Raw genomic sequence first — 21838 nt, forward strand, 5'->3', positions numbered from 1 at the left:
TGCAAGTACAATGTTGTACCCATGCAGTACTGTAAGTACAATGTTGTACCCCATGCGGTACTGTAAGTACAAGTTGTACCCATGTGGTACTGCAAGTACAATGTTGTACCCATGCGGTACTGCAAGTACAATGTTGTACCCATGCAGTACGGCAAGTACAATGTTGTACCCATGCAGTACTGTAAGTACAATGTTGTTACCCATGCGGTACTGTTAGTACAATGTTGTACCCCATGCGGTACTGTAAGTACAATGTTGTACCCATGCGGTATTGTAAGTACAATGTTGTACCCCATGCGGTACTGGTAGTACAACGTTGTACCCCATGCGGTACTGCAAGTACAATGTTGTACCCCATGCAGTACTGTTAGTACAATGTTGTACCCCATGCGGTACTGCAAGTATAATGTTGTACCCCATGCGGTACTGTAAGTACAAGTTGTACCCATGTGGTACTGTTAGTACAATGTTGTACCCCATGCGGTACAGTTAGTACAATGTTGTACCCATGCGGTACTGTTAGTACAATGTTGTACCCCATGCGGTACTGCAAGTACAATGTTGTTTCCCATGCGGTACTGCAAGTAGAATGTTGTACCCCATGCGGTACTGCAAGTACAATGTTGTACCCATGCAGTACTGTAAGTACAATGTTGTACCCCATGCGGTACTGCAAGTACAATGTTGTACCCATGCAGTACTGTAAGTACAATGTTGTACCCATGCGGTACTGTAAGTACAATATTGTACTCATGCGGTACGGTAAGTACAATGTTGTACACATGCGGTACTGTAAGTACAATGTTGTACTCATGCGGTACTGTAAGTACAATGTTGTACTCATGCGGTACGGTAAGTACAATGTTGTACCCATGCGGTACTGTAAGTACAATGTTGTACTCATGCGGTACGGTAAGTACAATGTTGTACTCATGCGGTACTGTAAGTACAATGTTGTACCGCATTCTCTGCTCCTGTTTGTGGAGGATCCGAGGCCTGAAGTGGAGGGCCCTGGCTCCTCATGGCCGTCCTCCCCCGATTCCTCTGCCTCTTCACACTTACTTGGTCTGGTCAGTCCTCCTCACTGCTCCTCTTTGGGCACCTCCTCTATACGGACCATTGTTTTTCATTTTGGCATGATCAGCACATCTCCACGTGGAGAGACATGAAGCTCTTTTTCACCGTTTTATAAATACGAAAGAGTTTTGTATTTATCATAAGCAGGAGGATGCGGCTCTCTGCTGGACAACACTGACATTCAAATCACCTCTTCACTTTATTTCCTGGGTTGAAATTAGATTTTAATGTGTCATAGAAAATTCATGTCATAATGAAAAACAATTCATACAATTTTTAAAGACTAAAAGTAAAATAATTTTAGTTTAATTATATGACACTGTAAATGCATACATGAAAGCAATTACATATACAAATTAATTTCACATGATGTCTTCTTTGATGTGTTTTCATTTAGAAATCTTCAGTGGACTTAATTATTTCACTGATATGTTGTTGACACAAACAATCATACACATATTCACACCAACAGGTATGCCACCTAACCTGCATGCAGAAGTGGAAGTACTCCGAACTTAGAAATACTGTTATCAATGTCTAGTGTGAGAAAGGGTCCTGCATTCTTTTTTTACTGAACTGTATCTATTTCTGTGTTATTATTCCGAACCTGACATTAACTAGTAACTAAAGCCGTAAAATAAATGTTGTAGACAACAAAGTGATTTGCAAACCAAAATGTGGAGTAATATCAATATAGTTATATATATACACACACACACACACACACACAAATATACAAAGTGAAAACACACTGTGAAAGGGTTAACGCTCTTAGACCGAAACACGAGTTACCTGTCAAGACGGACCTCCCTTCTGCTCTCTGCCGCCCGCTGCTGTTCGGGGTCTGCAGCATCTCCCAGAGGCAGAAGCTCCGGACCCAGTTGCAGGTTGGTTTTCACCCAGCGAGGAGCAACGTCGAGAGGTGAGCTCACTAATATTGACTTCTCTGTTAATAGTGCACTCCTCTCTCCCTGCATGCTGCTGTTCTTACACTGTTAGGGCAGTTTGGGAGGAATAGTCAGTAAAAGGTTCAGCAAAGGGATATCCAGATTTCCCTGTCACTCCAACTCCACTGGTCACATTGCAGATTGCAAATGTAACAACATACTATTAGATCATTGTTAACTCACTTAAGTCATGTTAAAACATCTGTGGAATATGGTTTAGATTGTTAATTAGGAAACAACTTTTTATTATTCAGTTTTCTACTTTTTCCTTACTGAACCATGCATTAAAATCCATGTCATTCATTTAAATGCAGTATCCCCAGCCAGACTTGTTGGGCTGCACTGGCTGTTTTTGGCAGAAACATGCCATTTGGTGTTTTGACTCTCTAGTTTTTGAATATGCAATCAGTGATATGAACTCAACAGCCCTTCAACCGCAACTTCTAAAAGTATGCAGTGACTAATATCTCCATATCTACTTTACGTTTAACAAATCTTTACATATATGTTCATGCATTTTTATACTTATGAACTGCAGTACATCACATTAAACAATCTTCGACCAAAAACCTTGAATGGTTGAGGTTTGGTCGTGTCATTTATCCATTTTGAGGTCACTCTTAGTCCTCGCTTTGTAATGTTTTAGTGTGCACACGGCTGGAGGGATTTGTGTCACTGCAGCTTTCTTTCAGTGTGAGACCTGGTGCTACAGAGACAGGGGAGATACCATCCAGTAGTTAGTTGTTATGTCAATAGGCAGGTCATGTTAAATCTTCAGTTTTTCTCAAGGAAGTGCGGTTTGTGAAGAAATAAAATATCACTATCACAACAAGGAAATAAGTCCTCTGTCCTCCTTTTAACGAACTGGACATGCAACATTCTTCTTTGTTAAACCATGAAGTTCTCCCACATCAACCAGTGTGAGTTCAACCAGGAAAAAGCATGTTATTCAGGGCTTCTTCCAGTTTAGCCACCTTGTACTCCAGAGTAGGAGGGATTACGACTTTCTTAACTTAGATCCTGAATAAACAATTGGAGGAAACATTGTACAAACTCAACCCGTTCTAAGTCATAATTACATAAGTACCATTTTCTCGAAAAGCGGCTGAATGACATAACACGTATTACTCTAGCAGAGAGAACATTTACCAAAGACAGGTGTGGTCTTTTGAACACAATGAAGCGTTTTCTCTTCTGAACATCAAACCAATCCAGTGAAGTTTCCAACACATTCCCACAGGTCTCTCTCCAGTGGGCAGACATGGGTTAGAACATGCAGCCCGCCTCCCAAAGAGGTTGTCTTCTCTTAAAGGAAAAGCAGCAGCTCGGCTGTCTGTAACTTGCATTCAACTTGAACACAAACTCAAGGATCAATACAGGTATTGATATACATAAACACAGTGTAAATGAAGCAGGAGAATAGAATGCTAGAATTCTGATGGATCATCACTCCCTGACAGGGGCTACCATGCAAGGTGCCACCCATCAGAATTCTAGCATTCTATTCTATACATTCATACAGGAAACAACAGTCCAAACCATAATAATCTTCAATGTATTATCAGTGACTGGCTCAAACGATTAATCAATTATATAAATTGTTGCCGATTCATTTAATGTTGATCGACCAATCCATCTATCATGTCTGCTATGCGTTCTGTTCAGGGACACACCGAGAGAAGCAGACTTTATTCTGTCAATCTCAGATAACAAAATGAATGATATTCTTCTATGTTCTTTCAGGTTCAAACTGGTCTAGAAAGGGTCAAACACGGCTGCAGAAAAGAAGCCCTGCTGAAGCCCAACATAGCCAACAATAAGGAGCACTCCTCTTATACAATAAAGCACAGATCACACATGACCACTCCCACTGACTTGAAGAACAGGACACGATCTTTGTGAGCTTCAAGCAGAACCGTATGAAGCTTTGATCATGCTCAGCCTCTAGACACTAAAGCTGAGGAGCGGCAGCAGTCACCATGATCGACCTGAGTTTCCTGACGGAGGAGGAGCAGGAGACCATCCGAACCGTGTTGAAAAGAGACGCTAAGCTGAAGAAGGCTGAGGAGCAGCGTGTCCAGTGAGTTCTATAGCTCTTTAAGTATGATCAGTCACAGGAAACACATGTCTGTCTGCAGAACATACATGAGAAGTTACAGATACAGGTGGAAATGTTGCTTGCAGCCCAGCAACGTGTTTATTTGTTTGTTTGTCTGTTTTTGCAGATGTTTTGCAAAAAGCAATGCAATAAAATACTTCTTATTTTTCTAATCCCAACATTTTGAAACAAGTGCTCTGAATAATGAAGTCGTGACTGTACGTGTCCCATTGATGCGTCTGCATTCAGGAACCTCCAGAAGACGGTGAGTGACGAGGGCCGGCTGAAGTACATGACTGGAGAATGGTTCTACGAGACCAAGCAGCTGCGACATCAGGATCGCATCCATGGCTCCGAGATCATCAGGGCCTCCATGAGACACTCATATAAACCACTGACGATATGTGAGTTGTCAAGCTCTTGCATTGCTATTCTCAAAATCACTGATCCAATTTATGAAATAAAATCACAAATGTGTATTTCATTATCTACAAATGAAAAATCAAATTGACAAATGTGCACAACAAATTATGAGTAATTTGGGGTATTCCCAAGATCATGTTCCAATTACAGATTGTTAAGTGTGTACTTCTGGATATCCTGATACACACACATCAGGTCACGTTGGCGTGTGGAGTTCTAGGTTATTATGTTGTTGTGGATATGAACAGTGTGCTTTACAATGAATGGTTCACCTTCTCTGACAGTAGCTGTGTGTTGTGTCCTGCAGTGGAGCTCTCCCAGATATTGCCTGAGAAGCCCAGTTTTGTCAGCAGTGAGAACAAAGAAGTGTTCGTCCCACCTGCACTCAGTGGAATCCTTCAGCAGCCCCATACGCAGCTCAGCGCTGGAAGGTGAGGACAGAGAACCAAAGCAGGAAGTGGTCTGCAAGCACACATTCATCATTTGTAAAGCATTGTTTTGAGGGTTTAAATTTACCCTCAAAACTACAGCTTTATGTTTTGGCTCATCAGCTGTTTTCAGTGAAAAGCTTTGCTGCTTTGTGCACATAAGCAAACAAGTTCAGCAACATAGTTTTCAGCTTGTTTCACATTGTAAAGGGATTTGCTTGCCAATGACATTTACATTGCATGCATCTAGAAAATGTTTACAGAAAGTAAGATATTGGTTCTGATCACTTGTCATGTTGTTTTAAAGGATACAGCTGGCGTTATTCGATATTCTTCTTATTGTTAACAACATAAATCTCACAAATATATACTTTCATTTAGGGACTATTTTCAACACTGGGTTATTGCATATGTATATGCATATATATATATATATATATATATATATATATATATATATATATATATATTTAAATGGAAAGGAGATTTTACCCGACATTGTTCGCAAGTTAAAAAAATTCCTTTTTGGATTCACATCCTGCAGCTCTAAATATTCTCAGAAGTACAAATATTAAACTGTACACATTTAGAAAACAAATATTTGGTCTGTGTAGTCTGTTTTGAGCACCATCACATGCTGCACTAGTGGAGCAGATTATTTGGGTGTGATTGCCGGTGAGTGGAGTTGTGCACACAGTAAATGGATACTCATAACCGGCCCAGTAGTAATCTTCTCACAAGGTCAAGTCTCACATGATCATGTTCTCCAGTGTATCGGACACGTTCTGCCTTAACCTGCCCGTTCTTGTATCTAACTGTAATCATTTATCCCACAGAACGTTAGATTAAAAGTATAGTTGAGAACAGATTAGGAGATTATAGTTTCATAGACCAAAACATGTTGTATAGTCTAATGTACTGTGCATTAGAATGCAGATGTCCAAATCAAGATTAGATTTATTCTTTTTTAAATCCGCTGAAAGTTTTCCTATTTTCAGAAGTTGTCATTGCATCTTGTGGTCTTTGCCTATTCTAATAGGTATGAAAACCAGAAGCCACGTGAAACACCACAAGATGCACATAAACCAGTTTTACAGTCACCCACAAAGGTAGGATTCTGACTGGAGAAATCATTTAACAGGTCGTGAGTGTGAGCCAATGCAGGTGTTGTATTTATCAATCTTCTTTTGTTCAAGCAAAGACAAAATCCATTCAACAGTGACGTGATTGCGAGTCACAGTTTTGAAAACAAGGACAGACAGTTATTGGACGTAGCAGTGGATCAAACCCTGACACAGAACAAGGGTGAGCTTCCTTCTGTCAACTCATGTTGTGCTGTCTGGAATATATATTGTGAGTGTGAGTGGATTTCTTGATCTAATGATACATCATGTGTTTTAAATTGAGTGGACGCCTTGATGGACAAATTGTGAAAGCAGTTACATTACAAGCCAATGTAAGTCTGTTATTTTAGCAACCAGTTTGACATCCAGGTGTGCGGGTCTTTTATGCTTCAGCTGTTTCAACCTTTCCTGTGAACAGCATGTTGGCATGAGCAGTGGTTGCATGGCAGTGGAAGGCATGTAGTGGCTTGTGCAATTTAATCATCAGATTACATTCCAGCTTGTTTTTGTTGTAATTTCAGAGATGCTTTGTTTTGTTATGGGAAAAGGGAAAAATCCAATTCCATGCGGGTTCTTGGTATTTAACAGTGCTGGTTTTAAAATATGGAAAAGCTCATGAACCACAACAACAGTGTGTTTTCTTCCAGTGAAATGAGCCAGTGAGCTGGGACCACAGATTTTCCCATGGGTTGTCAAAGTGAAGGGAAGTCCAAATACACGAGGCTTTCCAACTAGCCAGAGGATTACACAGAAATACATTCCAATACATTCAAGTCTTAATCCTTACCGCATGACTTCTGGCTGCTGGAAATATTTTGCAGGAGCTATGAAAACAATGTTATTGTGGAAGAAATGATTTGATTAGAAGAAACAACCTAGACAAATAGCGACAGTTTAGAAGCACAACAGGTCAATGGGTTATCTAATACCTATATTGAAAACTGAACCAGTATTATGTACATACACAACAAGCTCTTGGCATAAATAGAGCTTAATACCTGTTTGATACCTTTTAAAGAGGACCTGCTTTTTATGTTAAAAAAAATGGCTCATTCGAAGGTAACAAAATTCTAACAAAATAATATTGTATTCCATTTCTGCCCTAAATGTTACACACTGTTCCTTTAGTTAAAAGTACCAATACCCAGTTTTGTAGTGAAGACCACCGAAACCAAGTCAGGACCAAGCCCAGAGCGTTTTGAGATCCAGAGAAAACCAAGACCTGAGTCTTCGTCGTCTGAGACCTAGATAAGACCGAGTAAATGGGCGATTTTGAGACAGGATTGAAACCAAGAATATGCCAGTGCCACATTGCAGAAATACTCGTTGTGTGATGATTAATGGGAGAGGGAAAAAGAAGTTAGGAAGTTTTTGAGGAAATATCACTTTGATACTGCCAACATATTCATCTGAAAGGTAACAAGGAGCCATAACTAGACCAGACTTCACAACCCTAATTAAAGAGTGGAGTCAAAGTAATAATGTAGGTTGTGGAACTTAAATGGTTTTCAACATGATTCTGTGTTTGATAGTTGCTGAAGGACACCAGTGATTAAATAACCATACTCAATGCTAACAAAAACAGCTGATGGTTGGTTAAAATGGTGTTCATTTGTCTTTGTTTCTTTCAGAGCCTTTACCATCATCTGATAGCTGCATTTCTTATGCAAGTAACCTTAAACAAGAACCTAATGATAGCCCGATCACCCAGAATGCATCTATGCCCATGCCAATGCCTGTAAACATCAGCAGTTCTCATGACTCCTTTGTGGAGGAAGACAGGCCAGGAGGTCAGCAGACTAACTCGACTGCTCCGCGGGGCATCCTCAAGCACTTGTCCACTTCTAGCAACACAGACTCCTTGTTCTCTTGCCTGGACTTGCAGAGTCCAGTTAGCCTTGATTCTCCCACTCCCACTGAGAGCTGGATAGACAGGAAGCAGGTGCGGTTCAGCTCCAAAGCCGGTCAGAGTGGAGTGGAGTGGCAAGATGGGATGGAACTGGGAGAGAACGGTTTACTGGACGTCAACCCCATCACTCCTTCTGAGGCGGAAAATAATAATGATCTTGAGGATACTGGCAGGGCCCCTGTTGGTATACGTGGGCCTGTATTCAATCAGAGTAAGGTGGATTCACAGGAAGGTGAACTCAATGGCAAATATGAGTCAAACCTCCAAGAGCAGGAGGCTGGCGAACACCTTGGTGGTAAGAGTTTAATTTAAAACCAATGAGTCAACTAAATCGCCAATCAATAAGTCAAACTACTGCAACAACCAATGACTTCAGTAGCTACACATTCATACTCATTTAGACACCAGACAAGATTATCCAAAAAGTAATTTCATCCTGCTTGTGCATGTTCTTGCATGGGGCAAAATATGTGCATTTATAGAGGCTAGTGGATAAGAACCGCAAGAACGCATCTGTCTGTATTGTATAATTGGGCTTACTGCACCTTGCTTTGGCATTATGCAATTTTGCTTTTAATGTCTCATGCGATGTGTTGGACTTTTCCATTAGTTTGTTGTGTTACTGTGAATTGAAGTGTAACATTGATGCACTCCCTGTTTGTTTTCAGTGTGCCTGGGTTGGATCTGCTAGCATGTGCATTGCTTTTTACCACTCAGGGACATCAAAATTGCAAAGTTTCAAATCTTATACATATTGGCCATTAAAATGCTGTCAGAAATAACATTTTGCATGTGGAATGCAGTTACAACATACAAAGCTCCACTTCACTTGACAGTGATACGCCAAAAAAAAAGTCCAACACAGTTATCTTTAGTCATATTTTGCAGGTATTAAGTAGACATAATTTACATGTGTGATCCAATATGTGGTTGTATGTCTTTGCAGATGTCTCGGAGCACTTTCATCCAGATATCCTAAGCCTTCCAATGTCTGGACTCATTTCTGATGACCAGGAGTCAGGTAAGCTGGAGACAGAGTCTGAAGAGGACCGTCACTCTCAGACTACCTCCACAGGTCGGCCAACTGGACACGACATTCATCACCAAAAACTGCCTGAAGAAAGAACTGAGGTCTCTTTTGAGGCCCCCTCAAATGCCAAGCCGTTTAAGGGTGGCTCAGAGGGATCAGCTGATGCTGTTTCACCAAAGCCTCAACAAAGACTGCTTGGAATTTTTAAAAGAGAGAAAGAGAAAACTGCTGAAGTCCAGAGTCCAGTACAGAGTCCACAAAAAGAAGAGGTGAAGATACCTGAGCAGAAAGAACCAGATAACACCCAGAATCTCTCTCAAGGGGCGGCAGATAGGACCACGGACAAACCTGCAAGTGTCAAACAAGAAGCTAAACCCTCTGAGATGACAGAGGTCAGAACACTACAATTTACGTCACTGCAGAATACACCGTTTAAAGAAACGGTGACCTTAGTAGATAAAGACACTCAACAGGGGGCAACAGAAGATAGAGTGGTTCAGCTTCCAGAGAGACTATCCAATCTGAAAGCTTTCTGGGAGAGAGAAAACAGTGGTCCCAAAATAATATTTACCAAAGAAGAGACCAGCCGAAAAGACATCTCCAAGAGTGGAGTAGAAGCTCCACATGGCTGCCAGACTAACTCTGATGTGGTAAGCATAAACAAAAATCTCTCAACTCAAATGGAAATGACAATTGAGGACACTGATGTCAGGTCACCACTGACTGACTGTAGCTTCTTTGTAAATGTATCTCAAGAAGATGGCACTTATAGAGCTAATCCAGTCCTCATATATGAAGAGACAGATGACTCTTTAACAGGTTCAGTGATAGAGTCACAGATTTCTGAGCCACAGGGTAACGTCATCATTCCTGTACCTTCCTGTGTAGCCTTCAACACTCAAAAGCGAGAGAAGGATACTCCAGTTTCCCTTCCCAGGCAGTCCAGTTCCAGTCATCAAAGCGACAGGCCAGCCAAGATCAGTGAGGCAAAACATTTCTGGGAAAGAGAGTACACAGGACCCAGGGTAATCGCTGCAAGAGTCAAGGAAGCCTCACACAGTTCAATACTCAGTAACAAAGAGGTTTCTCCACAGTCTGATCTGAGAACATTGGATAAGAGAGAGAAGTCTGAGGAAGAGGCACAGGTGTCTCTGTACAAAACCAAGTCTAACGTTGTCTTGAAACCATCAAAAGTGACAGACAAATGTTTTGTCAGTTCTGGTAGTACTGGCGTACAGTCAGCATGTCACCAATATCAAGTCAAGGCTGATAATGAGTATCAAGAAAGGCCCCTCAGTCCTAGACGATCCCAAACTCCAAGATCAAAAGACCAGGATGACGAAGTCAGGAGGAGTCCATCTAAGACCTGCCATCCAAGGGTTCTGCCAAGAGAATCCTCCAGTCCTAAGAGATCCAAGCTGGAAGGCCCCCCCTTAAAAACTTTTCCAATAGACATAGACCCCCAAGCTAAGGTCGTTGAAGAGCAACAATGGAAGCCAACACCAGTTCCAAGACAGAAGAAGAGTCCCGCACATGAGGCAAAGCAGACAGTGCTGACTGACACTAAACCTAGCATAAGTATCACCCTTCATCCTCTCCTTTCACATCTAGAGGACACAGGGGCTTACCTTGGTAATGTGACGACACAACAAAGTAGTTCAAGCTCCTCTACTTCACCACAATCCAAAAAAGCCTCAAAGAAGAAGTTGATTAGCTTTCCACGCCTCGCCAGATCTTTCATCCCTGAGGATTATCAGCACTACCTTGGGCCGAAGGAGAAGTCCCATGTCCCTCTTTTTCACAAAGAAAGAGCTGTTGTGGCAGATAATTATGCCTTACACACGCCGCAAAATGCCCCCAGAGACTTGGTGGGAAACCAGAGTGACAGTCCCACTGAGGGGAATCCTTGCAGCATCAATTCTTGGACTGTACAAAATAAGGATGGAAACTCCAGCCAAAACACAACGACCAGGGCCTGGTCTTTGTCTCGGGCAAGTTCAGGCAGTGAGCTTTTGAATTCTTTTGAATTTCTTCAAGATAATGATTGAGAAATGAATACCACAGTGACCTTTTTTTTTTTTTTTAAACAAATCACACCAAGTTAACACAAGAATCTGATTTGACAGAGTTGAAAAAATTGCTCCATTTCTAAATGTGTTTATACAATGTGCTGTCTTCATTGACTTTAATTCTTCTTTTCCATTTCCATTTCAAGCGTACCCGTACAACTTCCCTCTAGTGTATATCTATAGAAAATATTTTTGTTTAGTTTTAGTTGAAATGTTGATTTTTCAGTTGACAAGATTTGTGGGATTTAAGAGTTACTAATGCAATAGATATGTGGCAGCTAACCTCTACTGTAAAGATTCAAACTGGTATTACCAGTACTGAGATTTCTGTTGATTCATCGCAATAATATGAAAACACTGTCAGGTCATGTTCCTAGTGTCTGGCATGATGAAACAGGAGCAACATTTTTACATCCTAAAGTGATTTCCTAAGCATTTTACTTGATTGAAATGTTTGACCATAATAAACTAGCACTTATTTTGTATTAATTTAAACAGAAACATCATAATTTCACAAGCTTGCTTCGTAAATCAAAAATTGTGTAATATCTATATTGAGTCTTTTTCCCAGAGCTGATTCTGTTTTGTTCGTGGCAGGTTATGATGACAGTTCTAGTCCCATCTTTTCAGCCCTTAAACGATTGTCTTCAAGGAGCACATCTTCATCCAAGAGCCTGGAGAACCTCACATCACAAACTAGTAACAAAACCCTTTCTTCTTAAGTGACTGTAGTTCTGTATTGTATTGCCAGTGTATTATTTCATGTAACATGTATGTGTTACAGCGTTGTAAATAATAGCTACTGTCTCACGGCTCGATTTCTTCTTAGGAGAAGAGAGGACTCAAAAAACCTCCAGAGAACAGATGAATCAAAGTGTGGATAATGGTAAACATGGCCATATCTCTTTATGTCGTGGATGAATTGCTGAATGGGCTTACCAGGCAAGGGCCCAAAGTGTGAGGGGCTCCCTGGACTAAGAGATTCAAATGACCACAAAGAAACAAAAGAAAATAAATAGACACAAAAAGTCTACAAACAGACCAAGACAACCGCAAAGAGGTGCAAAACAGCTGCAAAGAAACTCACAGCGACTATGAAAACTACCACAAAGATACACAACATGACTACGGAGAGATTTAAAATGGTAACAAAGGGCCAAAACAACCACAAAGATACACAAAAGATATCTACAAAAAGACAAAGTATTACTAGAGACACAAAAAACTACAAAAAGACCACAAAGAGACACAAATCATCTGCAAAATACCACAAAAAGGGGCAAAACCTCATTAGAAAGATACAAAAACAACAAACAAAAAGAACACTGATTGGTCAAAAAGGGACAAATAAATACTATTTTGTCCTACTATAGTGAAATAGTGGGGCCTTTAGCATGCCTGTGTCCAGGGGGCCCATGCGGTATACATTTATCAGGACATACACAGGATGTTTTATAGGGTCATTAAAAGAGATTCAAAGTCATATCTCTTTTCCACCATCAGCCTCTACTCTCTCCAGCTCAAAGCAGATGAAATCCAGTGTGTCCATGACTGTTCTTCAGCAGGACGAGGTAAAGTATGCTTACTCTCAAAGGTTTTGAATCTAGTATTCAACATTTTCAAACGTAACCTCTCACAATAAGAGCTAAATGATTGGTTAACTCTCACGAGTGATTTTCTTCCCTCTTCACTGACTGATTTTTATGTTGTTGTTTTTAACTGTAATTTTTGCTTTTTTTCTATTATCAGGATGAAAGTGACAGCACTTTGGAGACCAACTTGGGCTGGAGAAGGAACACGGGCAGCTCCACATCCAACTTAAGTCTCTCCTCGGGATTGGCCTCCATATCGTCTGTATGTCCACATGCAGCTAAATAGATCATGTGTTTCTGATAAAACACAGAGCGTGAAGTTTGTTAGGCTGTGTACAATTGAATGTTCTCTAGAATACAAGTCCATTTTGTAAATGAATTAGTCTTAATCTTTTTACCCTTTGATGTGTTATGTGACAACCAAGTTTCTGATTAAATTACTTCACTTTTCAAAGATCAGTATGCAAACACAACAAATCCTGAAAAGACCCAAACCAAGAATGTGACAACCCTTTCTCACTCCCCTTCCCTGTCTTTGTCTCTTAACTAGAGTACATCTTTAAAACAACTCGCAATACAACTTTTAAAAAGAAATCATTTCAAAGGTTTATTTCCTAAAACAACTGGTCACTCTAGTTTTCTGCAAACATTACTCAAACAAGTTTGGGTTTACTCAATGTGTTGGTTTTGGTTTGTGAATGAGATTTGTTGACCTTTAATCTATTTCCCCTTACAAAAACAATGTATTGGTTGTGTGGGGCACGAAAAGTGTCAGGATACTAGGAGGGAGGAGAGGAACAGCAGAGGCCATGACAAACATGAGTTCAAACAAGAGAGGATGGTGTTTTCTCAGGTCAGTGGCAGCATCAGCAGCCTTTACTTTGGAGACATTGAAGTCCAGGGAAGCATCCAGTTAGCTGTGAACTACATACAGAAGCTTGGAGAGTTTCACATATTTGTGGTGCACTGCAGGGATTTGGCCGTGGCCGACATGAAGAATAACTGCTCTGACCCGTAAGTGTTTGCTGTATACTGTATGATCAACGTGTCAAAATAAGAGCAAATGTCAGTAATATTTGGGATATAAACGGTTGGAGAAAGAGGATTGGAAAACATGTGTCAGTTGCTTTCTGCTGTCATTTGAAGAATTAAAGAAATGTCACTATCGATGTTCTAGTTGAGAACATAAATGTAACTCCACTATCTTTTTACAGGTATGTGAAATGTTACCTTCTCTCTGAAAAGACAAAGTTGGGAAAGAGAAAAACCACTGTAAAAAAGAAAACTTTGAACCCCACCTACAATGAAATCCTCAGGGTAAGAATTCCATATTTAGTATTTTACAGATTTGTCATTTATATGTATTCCATTTTTTACAGACAGCTTTGTTGTCTTCTTCCCCTTTCATAGTTTAAAATCATAATGGAAGTGTTGAAAACTCAGTCTTTGAACATCTCGGTGTGGCAAAACAACACTTTTGGGCGGAATAGTTTCCTGGGCGAGGTGGACCTGGATATGTCTGAGTGGGACTTCAGCAACACACACATAAATGAATACGCACTGAAGGCCAGGGTAAAGGATTCATTTGTATACACAGTCTGTGATTCGTAGAAGGGATTTCTTAGATGGTTACTCACTTGGTCTCAATCCTTCAGTTCTCAGGACAAAGTCCAACAGCGTCTCCCTCACATCTGATGGACAGCAGAGGACAAATGAGAGTCGCCCTGAGATTCCTGCCGCAGACATCCCGCAGTGAGCTGATGACTCCTCAGATTTCATGAATTCTTTCCTTTGAATTTTAGCGATTATTGTAATCTGACTTCATCCACAGGTAAGAGAACATCTAGGATGGAGACTGGTGAGGTACAAATTTGGGTGAAAGACTGCAAGAATCTTCCTCCAGTCAGAGGAGTTTTTATCGACCCGTTTGTGAAATGGTGGGATTTCATCCGAACTGTAGTTCACTGAACAGAGACCTTACGTGTTAATACGTTAATTAAATGTTTCCTGAAAATAAAATATATAAAAATACTGATCTAATTTAATTTGCTTTCACACAATAGAGTTTATTGCAGGTGATTTTTATTTCATGTAAACAGATATACTAAAATAATTCTGTCAATCAAGACAAACCAAAGCCAGTTATGTGATTGGCTTTTGCCCATTCAGTCCAATCACACTCCAAAATAAAAACAGGGACATTTAGAAATGAAAACTGCTTGAATAGATCAAGACGACCTGCAATAAACCCTGTATGGTCTTTTGAAATGAAAATGCAGTGATTTCCCTCTTTTTCTTCTGCTGCAGCACCGTGCTTCCTGACACGAGTCGGAAAAGCCGACAGAAGACACGGGTGGTGAAGAGGACGGCCAACCCAATGTTCAACCACACCATGGTGTACGATGGCTTCCGATCAGAGGACCTCAGAGAGGCCTGTGTGGAGATAACAGTGTGGGACCATGACCGACTGAGCAGCCATTACATTGGTGGCCTGAGGCTTGGTTTAGGGACAGGTGAGGTGTAATTCCAACATAGTTACAGATGCCATCTAGATACCTTTTGATATACAAGTTTGAACCTGGGATTACAGTTTGATTGAACACCTGGTATTACAGTTTGATTGAACACCAGTTTGATCTGAATTTGGATAAACTCAGTTCACACTGAGTTTGAATATACTGTTCAGATATATTAACACTGTCGTTTACACCTTAGCATTGTCTGGAGATGGTTTGGGATATACACTCACAAACTCATCACAATGAGGGTATTTTCCTTTCTCTGATTTGTTTTGTACATATAAACCATGCAGACCAAATTTTGATATTGGGTATAAGTGGGTCCTCCCATATAAAAAGAAATCATTCTGACATTTCTGCAAGTAATTTTTCTTTGCATTGTATTAATCGAGTATTACCTTCATTATAATACAATGGTTTCTGGGCCTTTCTATGCAGGGAAGAGTTACGGGGTGGAAGTGGCCTGGATGGATTCAACAACAGATGAAGCTCATTTATGGCAGAGGATGTTACAGTCTGATGGTGAATGGGTGGAAGATGCTTTACCTCTGAGAACGTTGGTAATGGCAAAAAGCATGTCAAAGTGAGATTGTACACAAAGTGTACAAACTTTATGGGAGCACACTGCATGCCCATTTGGATAAATCTATTAACTATAGTCTACACTGAGTGGAAGCAGCTGTCTGAGTGAACAATGTGTATGGATATGTATAATTGAAGATCATGTATGATAAGTAAATACACACAAGGTACTTTAATTTGTTTAGCCAAAACCACGTGTTAAATTTGTCAATTTAAAAATAGTTAATTATTTATAATACAATGTAAGTTATGCAACATATAAATTGTTTTGATCTGAGCACTAATTAGTTGTATACAGTGTTGTTCAAGCTATCCTATCTTCAATAAACAGTATATTAATGGGACTTGTGATTTTGTGTGGAGAAAATGGGTAAATTATTTCATTCATGTTTCATTCATGTTTGAGAAGTCAACACTTGGAAGTTGACAGTATACAGATAATAGCTGTCATAATCATAAATATTCACCTCGGTAGAAGCAATGACTCATTTGATTTCTTATTGTTTTCCATGACAGTCAGCTGTATTGAAGTTGCTATATCATGTTAATTTGTGATTTTCTTCAGTAATAACTTAATATAATAATAATATTAGCATTATTCATCAAGATTAGATAGTGGCTTAACAGACTGTAAGGCCTCCAGAGAGACAACACTTGGATTCCTGCAAGGGCCAGGAAGCACATCTACAGTATAATCTAAGGCCGGCTTAAGCTATTATGTGTCTTTGCTTTGATTTGATCATTTATTCTCAACTGTATTTATGGTGCTGTTCTTTTTATTATCTTCATTTACCACTAGAGTCTGCTGTTGGGCCACAAATGGCAACAACTCATGAATAAATATGTCCAAGCCCTTTTGCAACTCATTGCAATTTACAACCACACAGAGCCTTCTCTGACATTCTTGTCCTGTTTGGCAAGATTATATTGATGTATTTCTTTATTTGATGTAACCAAAAAGTCTTAGAAGAGGATTAGAATGTTACATTCATATTTTTTTTAATCTATTTTGGGGATTTAAAACTTTAGTTCATGTATCTTTTTATAATTTGTTTCACACTAATACTAATTGGAATAATTTCATATACTTGTAATATAATAATATAATAAGTCCAGTCAGGGAACTCAGAATAAGAATTAGAAGAATTTTAATGCTGCAATATTTCAACTCTCACTTTCGCACAGGTCTAAAGCCTTGTCATTGGTTCATCCGACCTGATGCGACAAGAAATGGCATTATACGATTGGTTGTCGCGTCCTGTCAATCTAGACAGGAACTAGCTAACCGGCGACCAGCCTCTGCGTTGCTGAGGTAAGCTGCATCAAGCTCACCGTATTGTGCCCGACAGTCAGGCGACTTTGCCTTTAAAATAAAAGTACAGCACGTGCCACTTTGGAAATATAAAACGATGTATGGGGGCTTTTATTGAGTTTATTAGATGGGCAAAAAGCATTTCATATATGTAGTGTAATCCAGAGCTAGAACTAGGCTGTCACTAAAGGAAAGCAGAAGGAGAGCTGCAATGTTTCTGACGGCATTGCTGACAGTGGTGGCAAGAGGAACAATGTACTGCCATCCAAATCATGTTCCACAACATATGCAAAGTATTAGTTTCTAATTTGTTTAATTTGAACTATTTCATAATGTATTAAATATTAGTTTAAATGAATGACCCAGTTTTGCTCTGGAGGGAAATACATTGTGGACAAAGAGAAAGCAGAAGTTTGCAAACGCATTGCAAATAAAATATTGTTCCATGTTGAGGATGTTTTAAAAACCGTACAACAACCACGAAGGCCTGTAGGTGTGAATGTTTCACATTTCAATTACATTTAGCTGACGCTTTTATCCAAAGCGACTTACAATAAGTGCATTCAACCATGAGTACAAACTCAAAACAACAAGAATCAAGCAAGTCAAACAATTTCTTCAATAAAGTTAAACTACAAAGTGCCATCAGTAAGAGCCATTTAAGTGCTATTACGGCTCTACCTTCCCTATTCAAGGTATAGTCGAAAAAGATGTGTTTTTAGTTTGAGATGGAAGATTCTGCTGTCCTGATGTCAATGGGGAGCTCGTTCCACCAATGAGGAGCCAGTTTATTTAGTATAAACCAAAATCCCAAATCTCAAATAACCCTCAGAGGGCTTTACAATCTGTACACATACGGCATCGCTGTCCTAGGACCTCACATCGGATCAGGAACAACTCCCAAGAAATAGAAAAAACCCTTTCACAGGGAAAAAGGGAAGAAACCTTCAGGAGAGCAACAGAGGAGGATCCCTCTATCAGGATGAACACAAGCAATAGATGTCATGTGTACACAATGGACAATGACATAATTTTATTCATATGAGAGTAGTAGGCATGATGAAAAAGTTACAACTACCAAAAATAACCACATCAGTGGATATAGTAGAATTATAATGATACTAAAAGCAGTAATGGTATTGGCAACACTAATAGCAATGCAACAATAACAATAATAAAAGCAGGAGGTGTCGGGCAGGACCAGGGTCCAGATAAAACCACGATCCATGTAAACCTGTGAGCATATTCATTGAACGTGTTGTAACTGTTATGTTGTTCACTCTGTACATGTGACATCTACTGTACTTCTGTCCAGATAGAGGGGGTCCTCCTCTGTTGCTCTCCTGAAGGTTTCTTTTTTTTGGTAGACACATCGGTTCAGGAGGGGTTCCCTGATTCGATGTGAGGTCCCGGGACAGAGCATGTCGTATGTGTACAAATTGTAAAGCTCTCTGAGGATAATTTGTGATTTTGGGCTATACAAAATAAACAGAATTTAATTGAGTCCATCCTCTGCTCTCCAACACCATCATCTGCTCTACTTAAAGGGTGATTGGCTGCAATCTCCCTTCCCTTCCCTTTGCAAGTGGGCAAGGAGGATTGTAGCTGACCGCTCTCACTCTGGACACAAACTGTTGGAGTCCCTTCCCTCTGGCAGGAGGCTGCGGTCCATCAGGACCAAGACCTCACGCCACAAGAACAGTTTATTTCCAGCTGCAGTCGGGTTCATCAACAAAGACCAGGACCCCCACTGACTATTGGTCGCACATCCCCAGGACAATTTCCTTCAACACCAATACACATGCCACTTTTATTTTAAAATACATACTTGTTTTAAAGTACTGTTATATGTTTGCTATTTACCATATGTATCTATTATTGCACTATACTTATTGTTTTTATTATATTTTTATTTTATATCTATGTTTATTGTTAAGCACCTTTCACTGAGTCAAATTCCTTGTATGTTCAACGTACTAACGGCAAATAAACAATTCTGATTCTGATAGAGAAGAGGAGAGAGGAGCTCAGTAAGCCTAAGTATTTAAAGATCTCATTCTTATTGCATTGGCTGGCAATTCAATACTTTAATAATTTAACTCACAATGTGTCTCTTCATTACATATTAGGCATATCAGAGTACAAATCTAGACTGCCGTTTGCTAAAGCTGCGCATGTCTTCCAAAGCTGTAAATGTGTATCGTCAACGAGTGTCTTATTGTGAAATCAATAAACGGAAGTCCCGTTTCTCATTGTGGCTACCTTGTTTCTGGCACTTCAAACTGTTGGTGATGATGTCAGTTCATATGGCTAGCGTTACTGTACCTGGTTAAAGAATAAAGAGATGTAGCAGCTTGAGGACAGCGCTGTTCCTCACCAGGGGAAATGTCCGGTGAATGCACAGTCACCATTTTATGGAATATGAAAATACATGGAGTCATTTGAGAGCCATGCATTTTCTCCCACAGTTGACAGGCAGGTATTTTCCTACAGCCAGGCGTCGCCCTGGGGAAGCGGTTCATTTCGCCCCGCCGCTGGCTGCTGCTGTAGCATGGATGCTAGTTAACTAGTGAACCACACGCATGTTTATCTTTATCCGCACGAGCGCATGAGCACACGGCGTGAGACTTTTTATTTGTGTCTCTCATGAATGGCCGTTATCTGCCCCACAGGACACATGTCCCCCCTCCAGACACCGACTCTGAAGTGACCGTTACGTGTTATCTGCCGCGTTCTGACGTTAACTCGTTAAAAGAAAACGCGGTGACTAATGACGGACATTTCTTTTGAAACTCGACATTCGTTTGTTTCTTCTGAGGAGGAGGAGGAGGACGGTGGAACCTTCATCCTTCAGGTATGCACTGTCGGTCAGGATAACTGATGTAGACCAGCTCCTCAGTCAGGACCCTCTAGGACCCTGTGGCACCCTGGACCGGGTTAACCCGGGCCAGCCCTCAGACCTAACGGCCCCTAGCCACTGACACCAGACCAGCTTCTCTTCACCAGGACTGCGAGGACGTCGCGGCTCGGTGCCCCCCGTCTGGTCCTGGTCCTGCATTGTAACCCGTGTGTCTGTGAGAGGGCGTTTGGACCAGCAGTGGATATATCATGACAAGGCACGTGGTCTGCCAGCTGTACAACCAGAGGAGGACCCAGACAGGAGTAATACACAACCTCAGGGGCACAATGCATTCAACGCAGGGCTTCCCAAGCGGTCTCACTCAGAGGACCCTTGAGTTCCTGAAGGGTCCAGAAGATAGTGGATGAGGCAAGAGACTTTATCTGAGCTTCTTGTGGATTACGGTTGGTACTGTCATCTGAGACAGAGACACCTGTGATCACACTACATCATTGTGCTAAAATCTAGTCTGGAATAATCTTCCTCACTGGACACAGACCGCCTTGGAGACCCTGGACCCCGGTGTTCAAGTTCTCCTCTCGGAGTGCTTGGAGAATAACTACTTTTATCAAAACTGTTCCTGTTTTCTGTAATCCCACAAAGAGGAATGACCATGCATTGAAGACTGAACTGGAAGCCTTAGCAAGAGTCACGTTTACACAGTCAGCCATGCCTCTCAGAAAAAAAGGTGAGTTACTGTATGTGCCACAGATGATCTATATCAAAGTCTTTCATCAGATCCCGTAAAAAGTCAAACCAGTGTCGCTACAATTTCCAACAACGGCTTCTTTTCTTGCACAGTCAGCTCCATAAAGACATGTCTTTTTGTAGATTGTGGTGGAAGACTAGCCTGCAAAGAGCCTTGACCTCAACCCCATCAAACCCTTAGGGACAAATTGGAAACCAGCTCTTACCACCCCACACTAGTGACCGTAATGCTACAAGATGCTGCCATCTTCCAAAAACTGGTGGAAAGCCCACAACCATGTTATTATTAATATGAATCACATTTCTGTTATTACTGCTATTTTCCCATTGTAATAAATTAATACTGCTACTACTGTTATTACTACTGTTTTGATGTATAATTTCTGTCAGATTGACTATAGTGTGTGTGTATACTAGTGTTGACCATGTTGTTCATTCTATACATATGAAATCTACTTCTGTCCATCCTGAGAGAGGGATCCCTCCTCTGTTGATCTCCCTGAAGTTTCTTTCTTTTTTTATTCTGTAATGGGTTTTTTGGATGGGGGAGTCTTTACTTATCCAATGTCAAAGGGTCAAAGGACAGAAGATGTTGTATGTTGTACAGATTGTGTGTGTATATATATATATATATATAGCACCAATGGCCATCTTGTCCTATCTGCCCCCTCAGACACAGCTCGAGCCCTGGGGCTTTTGGAGGAGTTCTGCACTAAACTGAGGAAGCCAGAGGAGCAGCAGCTCAAAACTGCCATTTTGAGAGTAATGGGGATTTTCCAAAGCAACCTGTTTGAAGCTCTTCTTGGTAAGTCGGTGAAGCACAACCAATCCATCAAGCAACTGCTTTTTTCTGTCAACTTCATATTGTTGTGGTTTTCAGAAAAACTAAAGAATTTCCAATATGTTAAAGCATGTAGGTACATGACTGTGTGGCTGGTTCTATCTTGTGATGGTGATTTATAATCACAGTTACCGATAAAACACACAACCTCTCATGGCTTCAGGAACACTAAAAACAGCTTCAGCAGCATACAGAACACAGGCTACTACTTTCACCAAATAACTTCTTACTAATTTAGTTTTTCACACTCAGCAGATTTGAACCTTTGTCTAATATATTT

The 21838-nt window shown here is 40.5% G+C and overlaps 2 protein-coding genes across 9 annotated transcripts in view; both read left to right on the plus strand.

Moving 5' to 3' along the window:
- The first annotated feature begins 1916 nt into the window (after positions 1–1916).
- Positions 1917–16156, plus strand: sytl2a (synaptotagmin-like 2a). Of its 8 annotated transcripts, none has more exons than XM_034550865.1 (20): positions 1917–1999; positions 3265–3403; positions 3768–4104; positions 4372–4526; positions 4853–4976; positions 6013–6082; positions 6170–6278; positions 7729–8301; positions 8953–11040; positions 11703–11804; positions 11935–11991; positions 12609–12676; positions 12855–12959; positions 13551–13711; positions 13912–14014; positions 14108–14269; positions 14353–14449; positions 14529–14634; positions 15005–15210; positions 15655–16156. In XM_034550865.1, the coding sequence occupies exons 3-20, from the start codon at positions 4004–4006 to the stop codon at positions 15801–15803; spliced, it is 4536 nt and encodes a 1511-aa protein (XP_034406756.1). In that variant the 5' UTR covers positions 1917–1999; positions 3265–3403; positions 3768–4003; the 3' UTR covers positions 15804–16156. The 8 variants fall into 8 exon arrangements, with proteins under 8 accessions (XP_034406756.1, XP_034406762.1, XP_034406759.1 ...); XM_034550871.1 differs by having other exon boundaries at positions 8953–9027; XM_034550868.1 differs by lacking the exon at positions 7729–8301.
- A 3256-nt stretch (positions 16157–19412) lies between these two features.
- The window catches only part of LOC117742780 (disks large homolog 1-like), a 93147-nt gene continuing 90721 nt past the window's right edge, over positions 19413–21838 (plus strand). The window contains exons 1-3 of the mRNA XM_034550411.1: positions 19413–19964; positions 20117–20697; positions 21391–21522. Coding sequence (XP_034406302.1) covers positions 20679–20697; positions 21391–21522 — 151 coding nt within the window. The 5' untranslated portion in view covers positions 19413–19964; positions 20117–20678. The remainder of the gene's footprint in view (positions 19965–20116; positions 20698–21390; positions 21523–21838) is intronic.

The sequence above is a fragment of the Cyclopterus lumpus genome, chromosome 14 (genome assembly GCF_009769545.1).
Source record: "Cyclopterus lumpus isolate fCycLum1 chromosome 14, fCycLum1.pri, whole genome shotgun sequence".
Lineage (NCBI taxonomy): Eukaryota > Metazoa > Chordata > Actinopteri > Perciformes > Cyclopteridae > Cyclopterus > Cyclopterus lumpus.